Source organism: Clavelina lepadiformis, chromosome 2 (genome assembly GCF_947623445.1).
Source record: "Clavelina lepadiformis chromosome 2, kaClaLepa1.1, whole genome shotgun sequence".
NCBI classification, from domain to species: domain Eukaryota; kingdom Metazoa; phylum Chordata; class Ascidiacea; order Aplousobranchia; family Clavelinidae; genus Clavelina; species Clavelina lepadiformis.
This window is the reverse complement of record NC_135241.1, coordinates 8,247,601-8,265,454: the sequence shown is the minus strand read 5'-3', so window position 1 is coordinate 8,265,454 and position 17,854 is coordinate 8,247,601. Positions and strand designations below refer to the sequence as shown.

Here is a 17,854-nt window from a genome sequence, read left to right as displayed (position 1 = left end):
AAATGTCGCAGAAGCTTTCTGGAAATGGCGACAAATGATGGAACTCATGTTTTCGGGTCTTTTGTCGAGGAAGTTTTATCAGGACTTATTTATCTAATAACGTAGAAATATTCATACGCAATTTCCACAAAGCGCCAAAAACTTAGACCTACGCCTTTGTGCTGGTGTGTGAGGTTTCAGAACTCAGGTTTGTAAGGTAATTGGCGTAACACTAAAATATTGTTCTTTTGTAACTTTTACCGCGGTGTTATCAGTTATCAGTAATTAAACATTTAATAAAGAATTAAACGTATTCAAACGCAGTTGCCACAACGTGTCAAATCCTTTGCGCCTCTGTCATGTGAATGTCGCAGATGTGGTCACTGTAATGTAGCGCGTAAGGGAATTCACGCAATACAGTACTACATAGTACTATCCATTTGGAAACTTATCCGTTGTTATTAGTAATGGATTGTTTAATGTAAAAACGAAAATATTCAGACGCAGTTGCCGTAATGTAGGCCTATGCGCCGTTGGCGTATGACATTGTGTAACATTGATGCATGTGATCTTATGCAGGGAAGGGACCACCTTGGGACCAGATCATTTTGGTCATAATAACCGAAACTCTTACAGTACAGTTTAACAACACCGAGATTGATACGGCTACTGCACAAAAGGACAAAAAAGCATCGAGTTTGTTGTTTATTTCACTAATATTAAACAGCAATATAAAACTGAACATCAGTAGGCCTAGATGAATTGAGAATAGCCTACACGTGGCACAATTTCCACTGTCAAGTTGCGTAATTGACACAAAAAGATGACGAAAAACTTGAAAAACATACTCATAATATTTGAAGACTGGCTATAGTGGAGAATTTTACATGAAAAAATTCGGGACCAGAATGGTCATTAAAGCGGGTTGTGAAAGCTAGCTCGGTAACTGGGACTTGAACAATGAGTAATCATCGCCGAGTTAAAGTCGTATAAGTATAAAGTATAAGTGTTTTTATATATAGAAAAAAATGGGCCCAATACAGATATATTCTATAGTGGGATAGATAGATAGAAAATAGAATCTATAGATAGATTCTATTAGCTGGCTAAAGGATAAAGTCAAGAAACGTTGATCGCAAGTTGTTTGAACCGTAAATGTCACACTGCCTGAGGCACATTTTGTTGCAACGCTATGGTCTACCTATTGAACAGTTAAAACAACTCTGAATGAAACACATTTTAGTAGGATTGTGACACCTTGAAAGGCCTCAGTTTTGATTGTGCAGTTTTGAGCAATTTTGCAAAGTTGTCAAAAGAAATATATCAACTTACGACGTTGCAGTGAAAAGTGCTAAAATACGAAAGTTGCCACACTATCACAGCAATAAAGTTTTATGTTCGCAGGGACTTTGCTTATATGTACTCTGTTATTCAGATGGTGGTCAAAGACATAAGCAGAGGCAACATACAAACAGTGCTTCAAGGTTATGCAGATGTTCGGTTTTACACAGATCACCGCAAAACGCAAAAAAGCACGCGCGGTGATAATGGTAAAGTTTTCAAAGATGCTGATAGATAGGCCTACAATATTACCAGGTAATAATATAGGCTAAGTCTTTATCAAAACAGCCATATGATTACCGCATTTACTTGATTGTAAACCGCACGTAATTATACTGTAAGTGTTACTGGAACAAAGGTATTAGTATAAACTATAAACCCCTACAAAATACTATCTAGAGCAGTGTTTCTTAACCTTTTTGTCCCAGGCCTCTTTCAAGTAACTTGGACGCCTGACCATAAGTGGCGTATTTAGGACTGCGTTTAGGCAAGGTAAGGGCAAACGTTTCTAAAAGCTGAAGTTAAAATTCCAGCAGTTGAACACGTGGCCCAAAATGCACGAAGTGCAAAAATTTTGGGTTTTTATGCCTCAATAACGTCTTTACAATGCCTCGAAATGAAATGTAAATCTCACATTTATACGTCCAAAAGTTAACTATTTATATGATGTAAAATTTTTAAACGCCGTATACCCGCTTATTGTACGTCAGTTATAATATGACCGATAAGTGGTCACAAGCAAGGGAATGCGGTGAACAAAAAGGAATAAAGATGCAAAAAAGCCTACATGGCCCCCAAAAATTGGGATCATGCATGAAGGCATTTAATTGGGTTCATGAGGGTGAGGGAATGACCTTCCTCCTATTGAACAGGTATGCAGAGGCGTTCTCCATCATGTTCAAAGAGAAAATTGTAAAAGGTCATTACATATTTCTTCGTTAAATTTGAATTGACACACTTCACCAAGATTTTCCCATGCCCCACCAAAATTTCGCCAGGACCCCTCATTAAGAAACGATGCTCTAGAGTCTAGAGTCTAGAGTCTAGAGTCTAGAATTTTTATGACAATTTTGGTATGATAAAGAAAGGTAAGCTGCCCTTAAATGTAAACTGGAAAAAAGATGACAAAAAACTTTAATAAGCTGCGGCTTACAATCGAAAGAATGAGATATCAATTCGACAGTTAACATTTGTCTTCCATTTCTTGCAGTCTCTGTCAAATAAATTTATTTTGCCTATTTTGGATTCAGCCTAAGCTTAGTAAAAACTTTTAAGTTACTGATATTTGTGTCATTTATAAAAGTTAATAGCCTACACGGTATTGGTCGTACTGATGTTCAGAAGATATTTTAAAAAGATATGCTTCATATGGACGATCCTTTTCGTTCAAATACTTATTGGATTAGTCCTTTTTCTTTTCTACAAACATCGAGGAACAGAACGAATCATTGCCCGGTCTTCATTCAGTAATTCTTTGAACAGGACACAAATTCCTTTTGAAACATCATCTACTGTGCACCCGTTTACAGTCAGTTTTCCTGAGGCAGCTCAGCCAACTGTGAAGAGAAAGCTAGTTCTGCTTTTGGCTTACAAGCGATCTGGATCGTCCTTTCTTGGAGAAATGTTTAATAACAATCCCGCTGCTTTCTACCTTTTTGAGCCTTTATTTCCCTTCACAAGGCAATGCGATGTCCTGCAAGTGGAACGAGTTGACGCGTTAAACGAACTTTTTAAATGCAATTTCAAAGTCATTCCATCAGTTTATAGAACTGCTTTTGAAGTAACAGGTCACACTGACTTCTGGTCAAACTGTTCCAAAAATAATATATGCTTTTATGAAAGACACGCAAATCTGTTACAGAATTACAATTCTATATCTAAAACTCCAGTCAAGTGCTACAAAAGAGGCGGCTGCGAAACACCTCTTAACACAACAATACTATCAAACATTTGTTCTCGTTCTTCGTTGGTTGTTTATAAAGTTTTGCGCATATGCGACTTGTACACTTTGGAGGCAATTCTTGACAACTTCGAGAAAAAGCAAGATGTTGAATTGAAAGTAATCCACCTTTTTCGAGACCCAAGAGCCATTATCGCTTCAAAATTACATGTAATTTTTCCTTTCTTCTCTGATAGAAAATAAATGGAGGTACTGTAGTTATAGTTTTAGTTCCATTGAACCTCTGATTCATTTTTTTAAATTTAGCATAAAATTTTCTTTGTTTACTAATGTTATTTGACTTATATTCAACTGACTTAAAACTGAATTGCATTGCAGCTTAAGGAAGACGAAACTACTTTGGAAAATATAGACCAATCTGCTAGACGTCTTTGTCAACAAATGCTAAACAACATAAATTTCGTCAACCACTTCTGGAAAGGTATGCAACTAGTTTTCGGGTTCTCTTCGATACTATTGTGTATATGTTATGTCTTGAAAAATAACACCCAACCTCTAAACATGCCACATACAGCAAAGAAGACAGTATGACTATTTTATGCGTAACTTTTCAGCAAAATCTCGCCGCCGCACTTCCTATTTGCCTATTTTCTTTGAAAAGATGGCTGAGGAACCATTTGCAACAGCAGAGAAAATGTATGATTTCATTGGTGAGCCACTTCCACAGTCTGTCCAATCTTGGTTAAATTTTTCTGTTACACAGGTAAAATAAACTAAAACGTGATTAGTTAGACGTAGGCGTTTCATCGCATTGCTTGTTTGGTTTTGTTATAAGTTTTGTTCAACTATACCCAGTAGCTTTATTATTATCACTAGACCTATGGTATATTTTATAGATAAAAAGTCGATAACCATTTTATTTTATTTTTATGTCACCTGCATCCCACAATGCAGCTATTTTCGCATAAACATGAAAACTTTTTCATTTGTCACTAGTAGCCTATATCAGTTGTAATTACCAAGTTATCATCCCTTTAGCCTGACGTCAATGGGTGTGTCTGGATCGTGTCTTTTTTGTTTTGCCTGTAAATCTTCGATAAATATTCCATAAGAAGGATAAATACTCTGATACTATAAACTTTTTGAAATACCGTATACTGTATATGTTCCGAAGTATCACATACCATATAAGTCTTATTTGCAAGCAAAGGAATGCGATTGTTACAGAAGTTTGATTTGATGACCAACACATTTTGCAGTTTTTGTGAATGCTTGGATAAATTTACATACCGTTGACATACGTTATTTGTGTGTTTTATGCATAGAAAACTTCTTCTGGCCCTTTTCTGACGTTTGGAAGAGATGCACATTCAGTAATAAACAATTGGCGAAAAGATATCTCCTTGTTAAATATCAAGGTTATCCAAGATCAATGTGATGAAGTGATGAACAAACTTGCTTATCTAAAGGTTACTTTTCAAAAGGAACTTCACGATGATATTAATATCATTTTATCTTGAACTGTCGTCACACATTAAAAGAGTTTGCATTACATGTCACCTTCAGCAATGGAGACCCATTCGCAGTGGCGGAAATCTGTGTGGTTCACAACAATTCTTGTATGGTGGCATACCTTGCCGCTTTACCGGCACTTGCTCCTGTTGAATAGTTATAAATTCGGGCAACGCTATATAAAAAATCGAATATAAAATAAAAAATGTGTGATATTCCGAATTGCAAAAAGACAATAGCTCGGTAACCGGAGTTCGAGCAATGAGAAATCGTCGCCGGATTTAAGTCGTGCAAAGACTTTCCTCCGTTTGAAGATAACGGTAATCAAACGACAGTTGCAGTTTTATCAAAATAAAAGTTCATAAACTTCAATCAATAACTAGAAAACACTTTTCCAAGAAATGATGTAATAGTATTAAAAATGCCACCCAGGCCGCTACAGATAGCCTACACTGTACTGAGCTATACAAACATGTTGTTGTGTTATACTGTTTTTCTTTATGTCACCACAGATTAGTCTACTTTACTTTTATCGGTCTTTATATACCTATGAAAAATATAGACCAGTGATTCCCAACCGCGGCTCCAAGCTAGCCTTCTTGCGGCTCTCATTGACCCCTGAAAATCCCACAAAAAATATAAAAAATCTATTTACAATAATTAGGGCGATTATTTTGTGACTTGTCAGTTGGAGTTGGAGTCAAGTTGGCCATTAAATTGATTTGTGTTATTTTTCTTGTTAGTGTTGCTATTCGTTGGTACATGCTTTAAAATTTTCATTCTAATTACTGGAGTGTTTTCGTGCGGCTCCATACGTACTCAGAAGTTTGAAATTCGGCCCCAACACCGAAAAAGGTTGGGAACCACTGATATAGACTATGCTTTTATAGTGCTGACTGCTCTTGTTGGTTATTTACATAGATATCTTATTAACATACATTTTCTAGAATCTTGATTGCCCGTCATCCTTTGGATAGCACCCTTTCTTTGCTAAAAAGATTTCTTTTATTTATTTTCGTCTGCCCAGCCTCAGATACTCCATATTGAGAGCGTTGTAAGTTTATCCGCTGTGTTGCAAAGCGTCTTTGTTACCTCCCGTTGACTAAATTAATATCGTTGGTACGTTGTCAATTCTCTCCCACTATGGCGCCAATCTTTGATAGCAGGCGATGTAATGCACCTGTACGTTCGACGAAATAGCCCCTTTCAAAATTTCAACACCCAACAATAAACCTTCAAATGTTAGGGTGTTTATTTCCAATGCTTATTATTCTTGTTAAGCGCTGTCAGGAGGTAGACTATATCGCTACATAGCCTAGTTCAAATTGCCTACACATCGCATATTCACAACTATCTAGTCTATATTAAATAGGATATTTAGTCAGACTAGAAATTGTGACGTTACAACAACGTGTGATGTCGCAACAGGGGTTGCTGAATTTGGTTTGCTGGCCAAAGTAAGGCTCTTGTATGTTCGATTTCTTCGCTTGTTGCCATGGTTAAACAGAAAGCGATTTCACGGTTGGAAAGAGGAATGTCTAACTGCGTTAGAAGTGTTATAATTGTCGAAATTGACCCAACATACGTTGAGTAATAGCAAAAAGTTTAACAAATTTCAGGCCGGTTTTCGTGCTGGATCCGCAAGTGTACGCGTGCCTTTTCCCCTCGTTTTTTTGTCGATGGCGACCTCAGAGAATGATCATGTGGCCGGTTTTTCGCCCCTGACGCGGCCTTCGGGAGTTAATCAAAATTGAAGGGAGTTATAATCTTTCCAGTTATCGGTTGCATCTTTTGTGAATATATGATTATATGGCATCTCTAGTCCCAGCTGTTAAAAAACCCTCCCGGTTTGTACTCACACACTGACTGAGTAAATCACAGATATATAAATATACTGTATATATATAAAATAGGATGTCTATGATTATTTTTCTATGTGATGTCTAGGCGGCTGATAAAGCTGATGTCATGGCAGTTATGGATAGGCTATGGACTTATGCAATGGTAAGGTTAGGCAAAGTTTGAAATAGGTTACTGACACAGACTGGCGCCTACCGGTATCTTATAAATCTCAATTGTTGTACAGTACGTGACGGGAAAGCTATTCTAAATGTACTTTACGTGTGGTAAGCGAGCTCAAACGTTGCAGATGCTGACCCCCAATGAACATAAACGTGCGAAACTTTGAATTTCCTTCTCGGCCAATCTGTATTTCGTGGCAACTGCACACCCAACATAAATTTCGAGCAAACTTTTCGAACAATTTATTTAAATAAAGCCTTAAATTGGGAATCTTAATACAGTATACTAAATTTGGGTCTCGGCCAAGCCTCTCCTAACCCCCCCACTCTCTACTGCACAAGGTGGAATTCAATTTTTTGTGCAGCATTTTTTCGTAATTTTCAAAGAGTGGTGTGCACCAGTAGGCAACGAAAATTGTGCACCGGTATGTGAAAGTGTGCAAAAGATATCCATGTTTGGAATGTAGTTAGCTTACAAAGTAGCTTTTCGTCCCATTTTGTGCACCAGATAACTTTCTTTTCATATGGGCTCCTGCAGCACTCATCACAACTGTTCATCTCTCTATTCACCCTGGACCCAACCATGCAGGAATCCCTAGTCAATCGACGGGGTGTGTAGTGTCTCACATGCCGCTTCCACCAGACCACTGTTTTATAGGTGTATCGGTGGCGGTACCACAAACGTTAAGTCTACGCAGTGTCTAAGTATATAGGCTGCATATACGACTGTCTTGTTTAAGAATCTCTTGTGAGTGGATAAATTTCAACTATTAACCGGCTATTTGGCTCCCTAATTAAGGCTTAGGTCTACCTGTATATCAATGTGTATTACAGTATTAAGTCAAGCATGCAAAAAGTGTAATTGAAAGTCATCTCAGGTGTGCAGCTGCCACGAAATACAGACCAGAATATCTTTTCCTCAAAAAAAGCAAATTGTCTCATCAGGCCAGTTTGGAAAGTTTGCTAAGTGCGTATAATAGTGTAATGGCTATTGTTTCAACTTGTTGTGCAGGGGTTTCTCACCCAAAAACAGCAACTTTCAAATCTAGTCATCAGGCATATAAGCTATATTTTAAAATTTGTATCACAATCACGCCCAAGACTAATGAAAACTGTGCATGCCAAACTTTCAGACCTACATACCGATTTACAATAAACATATCAGGCAAGGATGATTGCTTAAATACTAATTTATAACGAATAAACAAAGAAGGTAGTGTACCTACAATCTCACCATAGTTTGTTATCTTGTACATACGACTTTTTCTTTGAAAACTGTTTATTTTAATGCACATTATGATTTGGCGACTTGGCAGCTAATTCTTTATTCATACAATCAGAACGTATGTTGGCAGTAGGTGCAGATATGCTAAATATAACAACATTATGTCTGATGATATATAAGGCAATATCCACATAATGCCAGATTGCATTTGGTGCGATTTGTACGCTGACGGTCATTTTAACGTGCATAATAATTTCATCAAACATGTACTTTGCCAACTGCGATCTCTAAGGGACTCTTTTTTTGGCTTAACAACAAGATAAAATTGAAAAGGTAAGCTGAATTTATGTCTTTCTTTTTAGAAAACACGCCTTACCCCAAGAGTGAAGTTGCCATGGTTTTAATCAATCTTGTTGGTTGATGTCAATCTTTGTATTTGGTCTATGCCGTGCCTAGATCATGCTGAAATTTATGCCACTTGACTATACTATCGTGTTGAACTCACGTGGAATACACTCTGGGAGTATGTCAATACTTGACCAAAACTGAGTGTTACTTGGCTTTAACATACCCTGACTATCATACACTCAAACACCAGTTATCAAGCAGGTTGATTTTACATTGTGACATTATTATTTCTTGGTCATAAGTACCGAAAAACTTTCCATATATTTTTTGGCAATTACTGCTTAACAATGTTACATGTTTTATACAATTTTATTGGCATATGACTATTTTCCTTGCAGCCTACTTTCTGATAACTAATATTCTTTGAGTCAACTCGTTTTTGATTTGCCCCTCACTTTAAAAGTTTTAAAATAACTTGAAATATTGCATGTCAGGTTTTAGCAGATAACCTTTGAATAAATTAAGCATGGCAATGGCTGACATATACCAGAATAATTACATGTCGATGGCACCAACTGAACGACGATTTGAACCTTACGCGTTTAATGGAGGGAACATCTTAGCTGTTGCTGGAGAAGATTTTGCAATAGTGGCATCAGACACCAGGTTGAGCCAAGGGTTTATGATCCACAGCAGAGACCACCCAAAAGCTGTTCAGCTTTCATCTTCAACAGTGCTGGCGCAGTCTGGATTTGAAGGAGATATTACGACCCTAAAGAAGCATGTGAAAATACGTATCGATATGTATGAGCATAACCACGGGAAGAAGGCCAGCACATCTGCAATTGCTTCTATGATTTCAAAGATGCTTTACTACAAACGTTTTTTCCCGTATTACGTTTATAATATTGTGGCTGGTTTGGATGACGTAGGGAAAGGCTGTGTTTTCAGCTATGATCCTGTGGGCAGTTATGAACGTGAACAATACAGAGCTGCTGGTGCTGCTAATGAGCTGTTGCAGCCATTGCTTGACAATCAAATAGGTCACAAAAACATGGAAGGTGATTTTCTACCACTATCCAAGGAAAAAGCATTACAATTGTGCATTGACTGTTTTATATCTGCTGCTGAAAGAGATATTACTACTGGAGACTGTGTGTTTCTTCATGTTATTGATAAGGATGGCATTGCTACAAAAGAGTTTCCTCTACGTCGTGATTAAAACTATTTTTTGTATTTACATTGAGCATTTATTGATAACAATAAAATCTCGGATCTTGTTGCTAGTAATGTATTGTGTTATACGGACTGAGTGTCATACTTATCGAAGTAATTCTCTTTTTTCACTATACGCTCATTAGTTGCTTAAAAAATTTTGGTGAAGCCTATCTAAAGTGAGAATTACTGTTTATCTGCATAAGTTGAGGCACGGGCTTTATTTGACCATGAGCTTTGCTGCAACTTATTTCTCAAAAATACATTAATTCCATTGACACCTGTGCTTTACTTGCTACGTAGTGTATATTTGATTGTCGACTCAGTGGCATAGTAGTTAAAGCAGATGTCTGCAATTCACCCACATAAGTCAGATGAAAAACATAGTTTTGTTCAGCAACATTGAAATATCGTCCATTTTTTACGATACCTAAAATGTGCAGGCTTTAATTCACATTGGAATAAACACAATCTATCACGAAGTGTCACAAAATGTTTTCTATTGCTGCAATTTACAAACGTTTTATAGCTACTTTAGTAATGTTACATTTCCCGATAGCAATTTTGAAGATGAGTTTGAAAAACAAGTTTAGTTTTAATAAAGTTATACAGTGGAATACAATCTATTTGGTTACTACCAGGCCTTCATGTCTTCTCTAAGAACCAAAAGATGTGCTTGGTATTTTAAGTAGATATATAAAAGTGAGTTTTTAACCAATTAATACTGACATGGCCCAACTGTGCATTAAACTTTTTAATTATGGCCCACTAGTAGAAGTGTTGAAGATGTCTGGGTTGGAGCATCTGATTCAGAATTTTGAAATCTTGCATGTTTACTTGGCAATGCCTAATTATCATTGTAATGCTTTGGCAAAGTGTTAAAAATGCTTGTTGCTGTCTGAAAGTGTTAAATAAACCGCACAAAAAAAAACTGAAAAATTTAATGCAAGATTCGTATTTTGGAAAAAAAGGACAGACAAGTCAGTGAGATGTAATGAAAAAGCTTGGCACTACAGTAACTGTGAGATACTATTGCTGAATTAAATACTTCACACAATCATAGGTTAAATATATTCTGATACCACACTACATCAAAACAAAGGTAGGGTAAATTTTAGCTACATAATTTTGTAGACTTACTGATTTAATCTGCTATCAACCAGTGAATTAAATCAGACTAGCTTCCAAGAAAGCATTGTTGATAACGAATTGAAGACACGGTAACAATTGACAAAAATGAATCTTAATAATTATTATTATGCAAAGTAGTTTTTTGGGTAAAAATCGCAGCCCAAATTTGAGCTTGGTGGACATTAATCCATCATATCCAGCAATTCGTCAGCTCCCTGTTCATCATCTTCCTGCTCTTCATCCTCTTGTCTGTCAGCTGCCCTATCTCCGTCAGACCAAAAGTGCTCTGCACTCACTGATTCATCTGCATTATATTTGTTTATGTAAATCATTTGATGTTACATACAAAATAATTCAAAAAAGTAGATGAAAGTTATAATGCTTTATAACAAAGATCTCCTACCTATGGGGGCAATGTTGTTTTCAACAAAGGAGGCTCGAAATGGCATCTTCAATACCCTCAACTTGATTTGGTGCAAAAACTTGTTCACGTTGTCACGTTGGTTGTGCTAAACGAGGAAAAACCTTAAAGTGAAATCAGTAAATTGCACTTGCACAAAAAAAATCAAATCATATTAACCATAAACTTAACAATTATAGTGCTACACACACACAAACTACCTAAATTTGCATTTATGTAATGTATATTAGAAGCACCTTCTGTGCATGGTTGATCAATGTTTTCAGAGAAACAATGATTTTATTTTCAAGCCTTGTTGCAAATGGATCACCCAAAAACTCTTCTATCTTTTTCTGTAACTGTTTGAATATCTCTTCTATTGCAGAACCTGCAAGGTCAGATATCAAAATACTGTAATTACTTCTACGACCCCAAAATGGAAAGTCTCTGCTCAGCAATCAAACAGTGCTGTGTTAAAAATAATGTATTCGGCAAGCATGAAACATGCTGGCAGAAAGTATTCTAATTGTAAGTGTCTAACGATAATGAAAAGGTTCTATTTGACAGCGCTTTGGTTCAACTGGCTGTAGCATCAACGAGTTAACCTAAATCAATCACCTTCTGCATTTGAGAGCAATGCTATAAAATCACTATCTGGTGATACTGTCCCGACCTTTTCTACAGTTGGAACTGATATTTGAGCAATTTGCAAGCCTGAAATGGATGAAGAGCCCTGCGTATCAGCCTGATCTCTGAAAATTAAGAAGATGCATGTTATAACACAGTTGCTATATCTTATATCTCACATACCATAATCTAAGTTTATCATGTACAAAAATACCTACATGTCAACTTTTTTCCAGGCTTCCTTTAAATCGGCATCTTTTTTCCACACTTGCTTTTGCAAACTAAAACTACTCTGAACATGTTCCAATTTCACACGTGATCGTTCCATCACATCATTGTTTGGTTTTAACAAAGTGGAAACATTGTCACTTGTATGTGTAAGGGCAGCATTCGGATTTTGAGATCGACGATAAAGGGCTTGAAAAGTGTGTTGGAAATATGGATTAAGCATGTGTTCTGGTGGATAGAGTTCTGCAGAGTTTGACCTATAAAATAAGGTATGCTATATATAAGTGTGCTTAGTTGACAATCAACCTAATTATGGACAATGTATACCTTCCGAATCAAACATATATGATTTTCCTTACTTATCACTTAAGTCCATGGAATCTATCAATTCATCCATCACTTGCAATTGCTTATCAGACGGCTGATGTGCCTTTCTATCTTTAAGTGAGGCAAAACTAAGAGTCCTAATAAAACAGAAAGGCACATAGGAAGAACACATAAGTACTAATGAAGAATACACAAAAGCTAAGCATGTGTTGCCATATTGTACACAATGTACAGTAGACCGCAAACCGAAAACCTACCTTACATCCTCAGAAAATGGTAAACCAATCATCACAAAACATATATTGTCTTCAGTTATATGGGGAATTAAGGCAACCAACTTGGGATTTGTGCCTTTTCGATAAATATAGCAGGCTATTGCACAAAGGTGCTGTTTTTGTAACCCCAGCACCATGGCAGAGAGACTTGTACAAGATGCCTATGTTGTTAATTTCAACCATTATCACTCACTATCTATTAATAATTTTTTACATAGGCAAGTATGAGGTTTATAAAGTTACAACATCCTTACATTATCACCGGATTCTGGCAACACAAACAGTGCTTGGTCATCAACAAATAGATTTGGGGGCACATTATCAATATCTGTAAAACCCAGTATTGATAAGCTCTTGCCTTCAGTAGCATACTTCATCTGCTTATCATCTTCAGAACTGAACGGGATAATATCTTTTCCATATTTATACCCTACATAAATACAATATTTTTGCATTTCATCCGTTTACATTTACAATAATAGAACACCTAAACGTTAGCATGTGATGCTGTTAACCTTTTCCAATATTTTCCTTCTCAACTTCTGTATGCTGATCATCCTCCACATGATAAAACTGATTCACTGTAATATCTGCAGTCTTATGGGTCTTAGCATGGCACCTGAAGCAGTCAAATATATCAATGAAGCAAATCCTATTGTTCAGGTAATTAAATCCACAGTACAGTTGTAAGTACTTACTTTTTCCAAGTCTGCTTTAGTTTTGCTTCCTTAGTTTTGGCATAGGCGACACAGGGAATAGCAAGTTCACTGCCAAGAGTTAGGTGACATTTCCATGCTGCTGACCTCACAGATTTCTTTTCAAAGCCAGTTACTGCTTTGGTTGCTTGACTTTAAGTAGTAAAATTAAAACAATATAAAGCATTTCAGTTATTTTATTGTACATATTTTGATTACTCTTAACCAGTAAAAATACTAAACAAATATAAAGAGCTTAATGCTTCATCATTTATTCTTGTCATTGCAACCTGAAATACCAAAACATATTAATTTCAAGTATAAAAAAGTAAAAGGTCATACCTAAAGGAATAGCACTCTCCATTAACACCACCATTAAACATTTTTGTGACAACTTTTTCGCCAGCCATCTGTTGGCAAGTTTTTGGCTTTCCTGTGTTTGGATCAATAGATGGATTGAAATGGTTTAGTTTTCTTCTTTTGGGTAAAGAAGTTGACGTGCTTGGTTCGTCCTTTAGTGACTCCTCATCATTAGTTTCATCTTTTCCATTTAGACCAATAGTTTCAATATCAATTTCTGGGCCACTTAACATAAGCAATACATCAGTTAACTTTGGCAGAAAAGCATCAAAATTCTGAGAGCAGTAGGAAACATCTTAATACAATATTACTGGGATGAGTGAGATGAGGGATTTGATTCAGTACATTAAAATGAGGAATTAAAGACCTCTAAAGTTATTACCAATAACTCATAATACAACAATTAGAAATTTTACCATGCTTTATTTTTTACACTTCTTGTGAGGAACGAGATCGCATAAACTTTGTGTATGCTTTATTAGACGGCAATTACACTACTAAGTGTGAAAACATAATACACTGTAACGGCAACCATAACACACATACATAAAATAACATGTCAACATCAGTGCTTTACTAAATCCAACTGAACTAGCATTACAGTCACATACTTAAATACAAGAAAAAAACTGCAATGAAAACATGAATTATTCCACACACACACATGACACACTTCACGAGGCTGAACGAGTGCAAGTGTGTTTATGCGACACTGATGTATGTATGTTAATCAGCTACCTCCTATGGTGTATAGGAAAAACGTACTTACATAACACATAGATCAATATCCATTCCATCAGCTGAAAATCCACCAATAATTCCATCAAGGCTATCATTGCTAAACTCATGGCTGAAGTTGGTGAATAGAACAATGCGTCGGCAATTTAACTTTTTGCTTCTGTGAACAGATACAACATACACCTGTCTGATAACATTGGATATTAACACAAAATATGAAGAAACAAACAATCCCTCCAAGCAAAATCTGTACTATAGCTTTCTTGTAAATATGTATGCATTATACACTACACACCATGCAGTTAAACCTCAAAACAAAGTCAGCTGGCTTAAAAAAAACAACTCACTTGGTTTCATTATACAAAATATCCAAAGAAACGGTAACAGCATCTAAAACTGCAATAACAGCATATACGATATGTTTAAATATGACACACAGTAACCTAGTTATTTTAAACGAAACATATATAGCAGCAAACCAGTAACATAAATAAGCAAATTTAACAGTACATACTTATCTTAGTTTAAACAAACATTTACCAGGTTTATATATACAGTCAGACCTCGTTAATCGTAATCCCAAAAAATATTCCCCACTAGGTTATCAGACATAAAATTGTTAGGGATGAACTTCTTCCCATGCCTTTAACCCTTTTAATCCGGAAACCTGGCTGTCCAACTACTATACAGCGATTTAGGAACAAATATGTCAAATCAACACAAAAACACTTATCTGGATTGTAACATGTATTACATATTTATGCATTACAAGTAGTCATTAAATCGATAATTTATCAATATTAAGCCTTTTTACATGAAGGCAATCACTCTCATCAAGCGTGTATGGAAACTTATGTCACTGCTGTTCCCTGTTTTCTAGCGTTGCTTGTTTATTTGTTACATAAAATGTTGTAATGTATAATGTAATGTAATGATGTGTAAAGAGCTGTGTTTCAATTCTTTAAGTTAGCATGTTTCTCGAAATTGGCGCATTTATCTATTCCCAATTAGATTTCAATTAAGATGAATTCGGATTAAAAAGGTCTGACTGCATGGAAATAATTGAAATTTTGCATTATTGGCACATCATATTGAGACCAGTATCTCGGAAACCACTCAAATTAGATACTCCTGATTTTAAACGTTTGTGTTTGCTTTAATTTTTTATGACAGCACACTTTAAAATTCTGTGACATCGGAGGTGAAAAAATTGAGACAGCACGGCAAGTCATAAGTCGTTGGATAATTGCAACATTGTTACACGTTTACTTAAGTGTTGGCTGATAGCTTGGTGCATGAGTAGAGTCTAAATTGAACATACTAAAATAAATTTCTGAAAGTGTATATAACATTTGACTTGTTCATGTCTTACAGCTCTTGAGCATCCAAAGTGCAAACCTTATCATACATATCTCTTTCATTTAACAAATTTGGCTACCCCACTCTGTGTGTTCCAAACAATACATATGGTACTATATTTGCAAAAATCTACAGAAATTCTTTTTTTGGAACAAGCATTCAAACATATTTTTTCATCTTGGAAAATATTAAAGCATTATACCCTTCAAACCAATGACAGTGTCTGTGTCAATTCTATTATGACAAACAGCGATCGATCAGGCCTACTATACAAGTTACAACGTTAAACAGAAACAACACATGGCATTTATTTACAAGTTCAAATTAATATACATTATAACATTATACAAAACAAATTCCTTACAATCTGCTACTTTTGTTCCAGGTTTAAGAGAGTAGGAGATATATTCCAGAAGATCAAAGCTAACGTTTCCCAAAGGGTAAGCCAATGACACGTTCTGATAAGAATTATCATCTGTATCTGCAAGCCTATTTGCTGTTTCTTCACAACCAAATAAAACTAGGGCAACTTCATCCTTGCTTTCAGAAAATATCTAAAATTGTATGATGATAAACTTAATATATAATTCAAGGTTAAAGGCATTGCCACAGTGTAATATTTCAAGTAATGTTAAAAACTTATTGCCTTTCTCTGAATTAGCATTGATAACACTTTCACAGCAGAATCATATGCAGTTGGATATCCAGGTGCTGCTGTTTGCATGCCAAGACCAATATCTAGGCAGAACACAATTGCTTCCTGTAATAACATTGAATGATAAGTTTGTAAATCTTTAAAGTAGCTTATATCAAAATATATTACACAAATAGCAATTATGTCCATAAATTCAAGTCAGTTCATGACTCACTTTTGCACGAGCCATTGTGATGGATCTTCAGATCAGTTACAAGCTTCTTATATTGAACTACTTAACAATACGAGGCAATTTTTCTTAGTTTATCAGTACCTTATTGACCTTTTCTGCATGTATTTCAACTGGTATCTGAAAATGACCAGTTTTCATAGCAGCTGCTCTCCCAAGATAAATTTCAACTAAATTTTTGCACACTTAACATCATAAAGCCTTAACAAATAGTTGCCAAACAATCTCTCATCATTGCATGGAGAGTGAAAAACGTAACAAGAAGTACAGAAGTAATTCAAAGAAAACACAAAGAGGGAGAAAAAATGTTTGGAGCTTGAAATATGCAAAACTGAACTATGATGCAGGTAAGTTGTACGTTGACTAGTACAGTCAATAAATGATCATGAAAATGAAAATGATTATAACTGAATGCTGCCCCTAATGGCTTATTACAATCATGAGTTTGGAAAAGCTGTTAACTTTTTAAAAGCTTTACTGTTAACCAGTAAAGCAAATTATGCATTCAGTTATTTCTTGTAAAATGCAATAAAGTTAAATGTATGGGTCGTTTTGACAGAATTTCGCCCAAATAAATTGAAACAATAGTTAGAAATAAAAATTTCACTTTAACTGCATAGAGTAACTTGCTAGTCAGAATTGCTGATATCATATTTTTCTTTAGTATTTGCTTTATTGATGTTTATTAACCTACACCTAAAACTATGCATAACTTAACTGACATTATTTCCAAACTTCTAAGGCACAAAGAGTGTGAAACTTGGTTCAAACTACTATTTTCAATTGAAAACATATATTTCTTACGTAACATCTCCATAATTGCAAATTGTTTTTGTATCAGGATTTTCTATCACATTTCTATTACATGATATGTGTTGTATATTCACATTGCGTGAAACGGCTGCAACTTAACACCCTGTTCTTTAACTAATTCACGAGGATCAAGTGATATAGGCCCTATGGGTGTTTTATTGATTGTTAAAAGCATAATTGCTTTTACCATCACAAAGGGTAAAACGACCTAAGATCCAGAGTGAAGTCATCAGAAGAAGATTTATGCCAGCAGCCTGGCAGCTAAAATAGTTTACACTAATGTTGATATTGTACCAAAATAGCTAAAACTTCTGTCGTTCAATTTTTGCTATGAAAGTATTAAACTGACGCCTTTCATTAAAGTTTGGTCAAGGATCGTCACACTCGTAATAGGGAATTCCCGCGACTTAAAACTTATAAAGAGTGCGTCATATAACGTCACATCACCGTAATAACTTTCAGGATTTATTAATCTG

At 35.6% G+C, this 17,854-nt stretch overlaps 3 protein-coding genes across 4 annotated transcripts; 2 read left to right on the top strand and 1 right to left on the bottom strand.

Annotated features, from left to right (window-relative positions):
- The first annotated feature begins 1,220 nt into the window (after positions 1-1,220).
- On the top strand, positions 1,221-4,947 carry LOC143447229 (carbohydrate sulfotransferase 4-like). Its single transcript, XM_076947221.1, has 4 exons — positions 1,221-3,430; positions 3,599-3,701; positions 3,835-3,983; positions 4,546-4,947. Exons 1-4 carry the CDS (start codon positions 2,654-2,656, stop codon positions 4,738-4,740), a joined length of 1,224 nt encoding a protein of 407 aa, XP_076803336.1. The 5' UTR covers positions 1,221-2,653; the 3' UTR covers positions 4,741-4,947.
- A 1,828-nt stretch (positions 4,948-6,775) lies between these two features.
- LOC143445683 (proteasome subunit beta type-1-like) lies at positions 6,776-10,023 on the top strand. Its single transcript, XM_076944956.1, has 2 exons — positions 6,776-7,918; positions 8,341-10,023. Exon 2 carries the CDS (start codon positions 8,853-8,855, stop codon positions 9,546-9,548), a length of 696 nt encoding a protein of 231 aa, XP_076801071.1. The 5' UTR covers positions 6,776-7,918; positions 8,341-8,852; the 3' UTR covers positions 9,549-10,023.
- Positions 10,024-10,468: 445 nt separating this feature from the next.
- LOC143445682 (X-ray repair cross-complementing protein 5-like) lies at positions 10,469-17,686 on the bottom strand. 2 transcript variants are annotated; one of them, XR_013113853.1, is made up of 16 exons: positions 16,551-17,686; positions 16,328-16,441; positions 16,046-16,235; positions 14,670-14,718; positions 14,354-14,482; positions 13,567-13,809; positions 13,228-13,377; positions 13,045-13,148; positions 12,784-12,959; positions 12,512-12,690; positions 12,287-12,391; positions 11,918-12,184; positions 11,691-11,824; positions 11,330-11,460; positions 11,076-11,197; positions 10,469-10,976 (listed from the first exon to the last, which is right to left on the bottom strand). XR_013113853.1 is itself a non-coding variant. In XM_076944955.1 (16 exons), exons 1-16 carry the CDS (start codon positions 16,563-16,565, stop codon positions 10,855-10,857), a joined length of 2,214 nt encoding a protein of 737 aa, XP_076801070.1. In that variant the 5' UTR covers positions 16,566-17,684; the 3' UTR covers positions 10,469-10,854. The 2 variants fall into 2 exon arrangements, 1 of the variants encoding a protein (XP_076801070.1); XM_076944955.1 differs by having other exon boundaries at positions 11,076-11,181; positions 16,551-17,684.
- Positions 17,687-17,854: the final 168 nt, after the last annotated feature.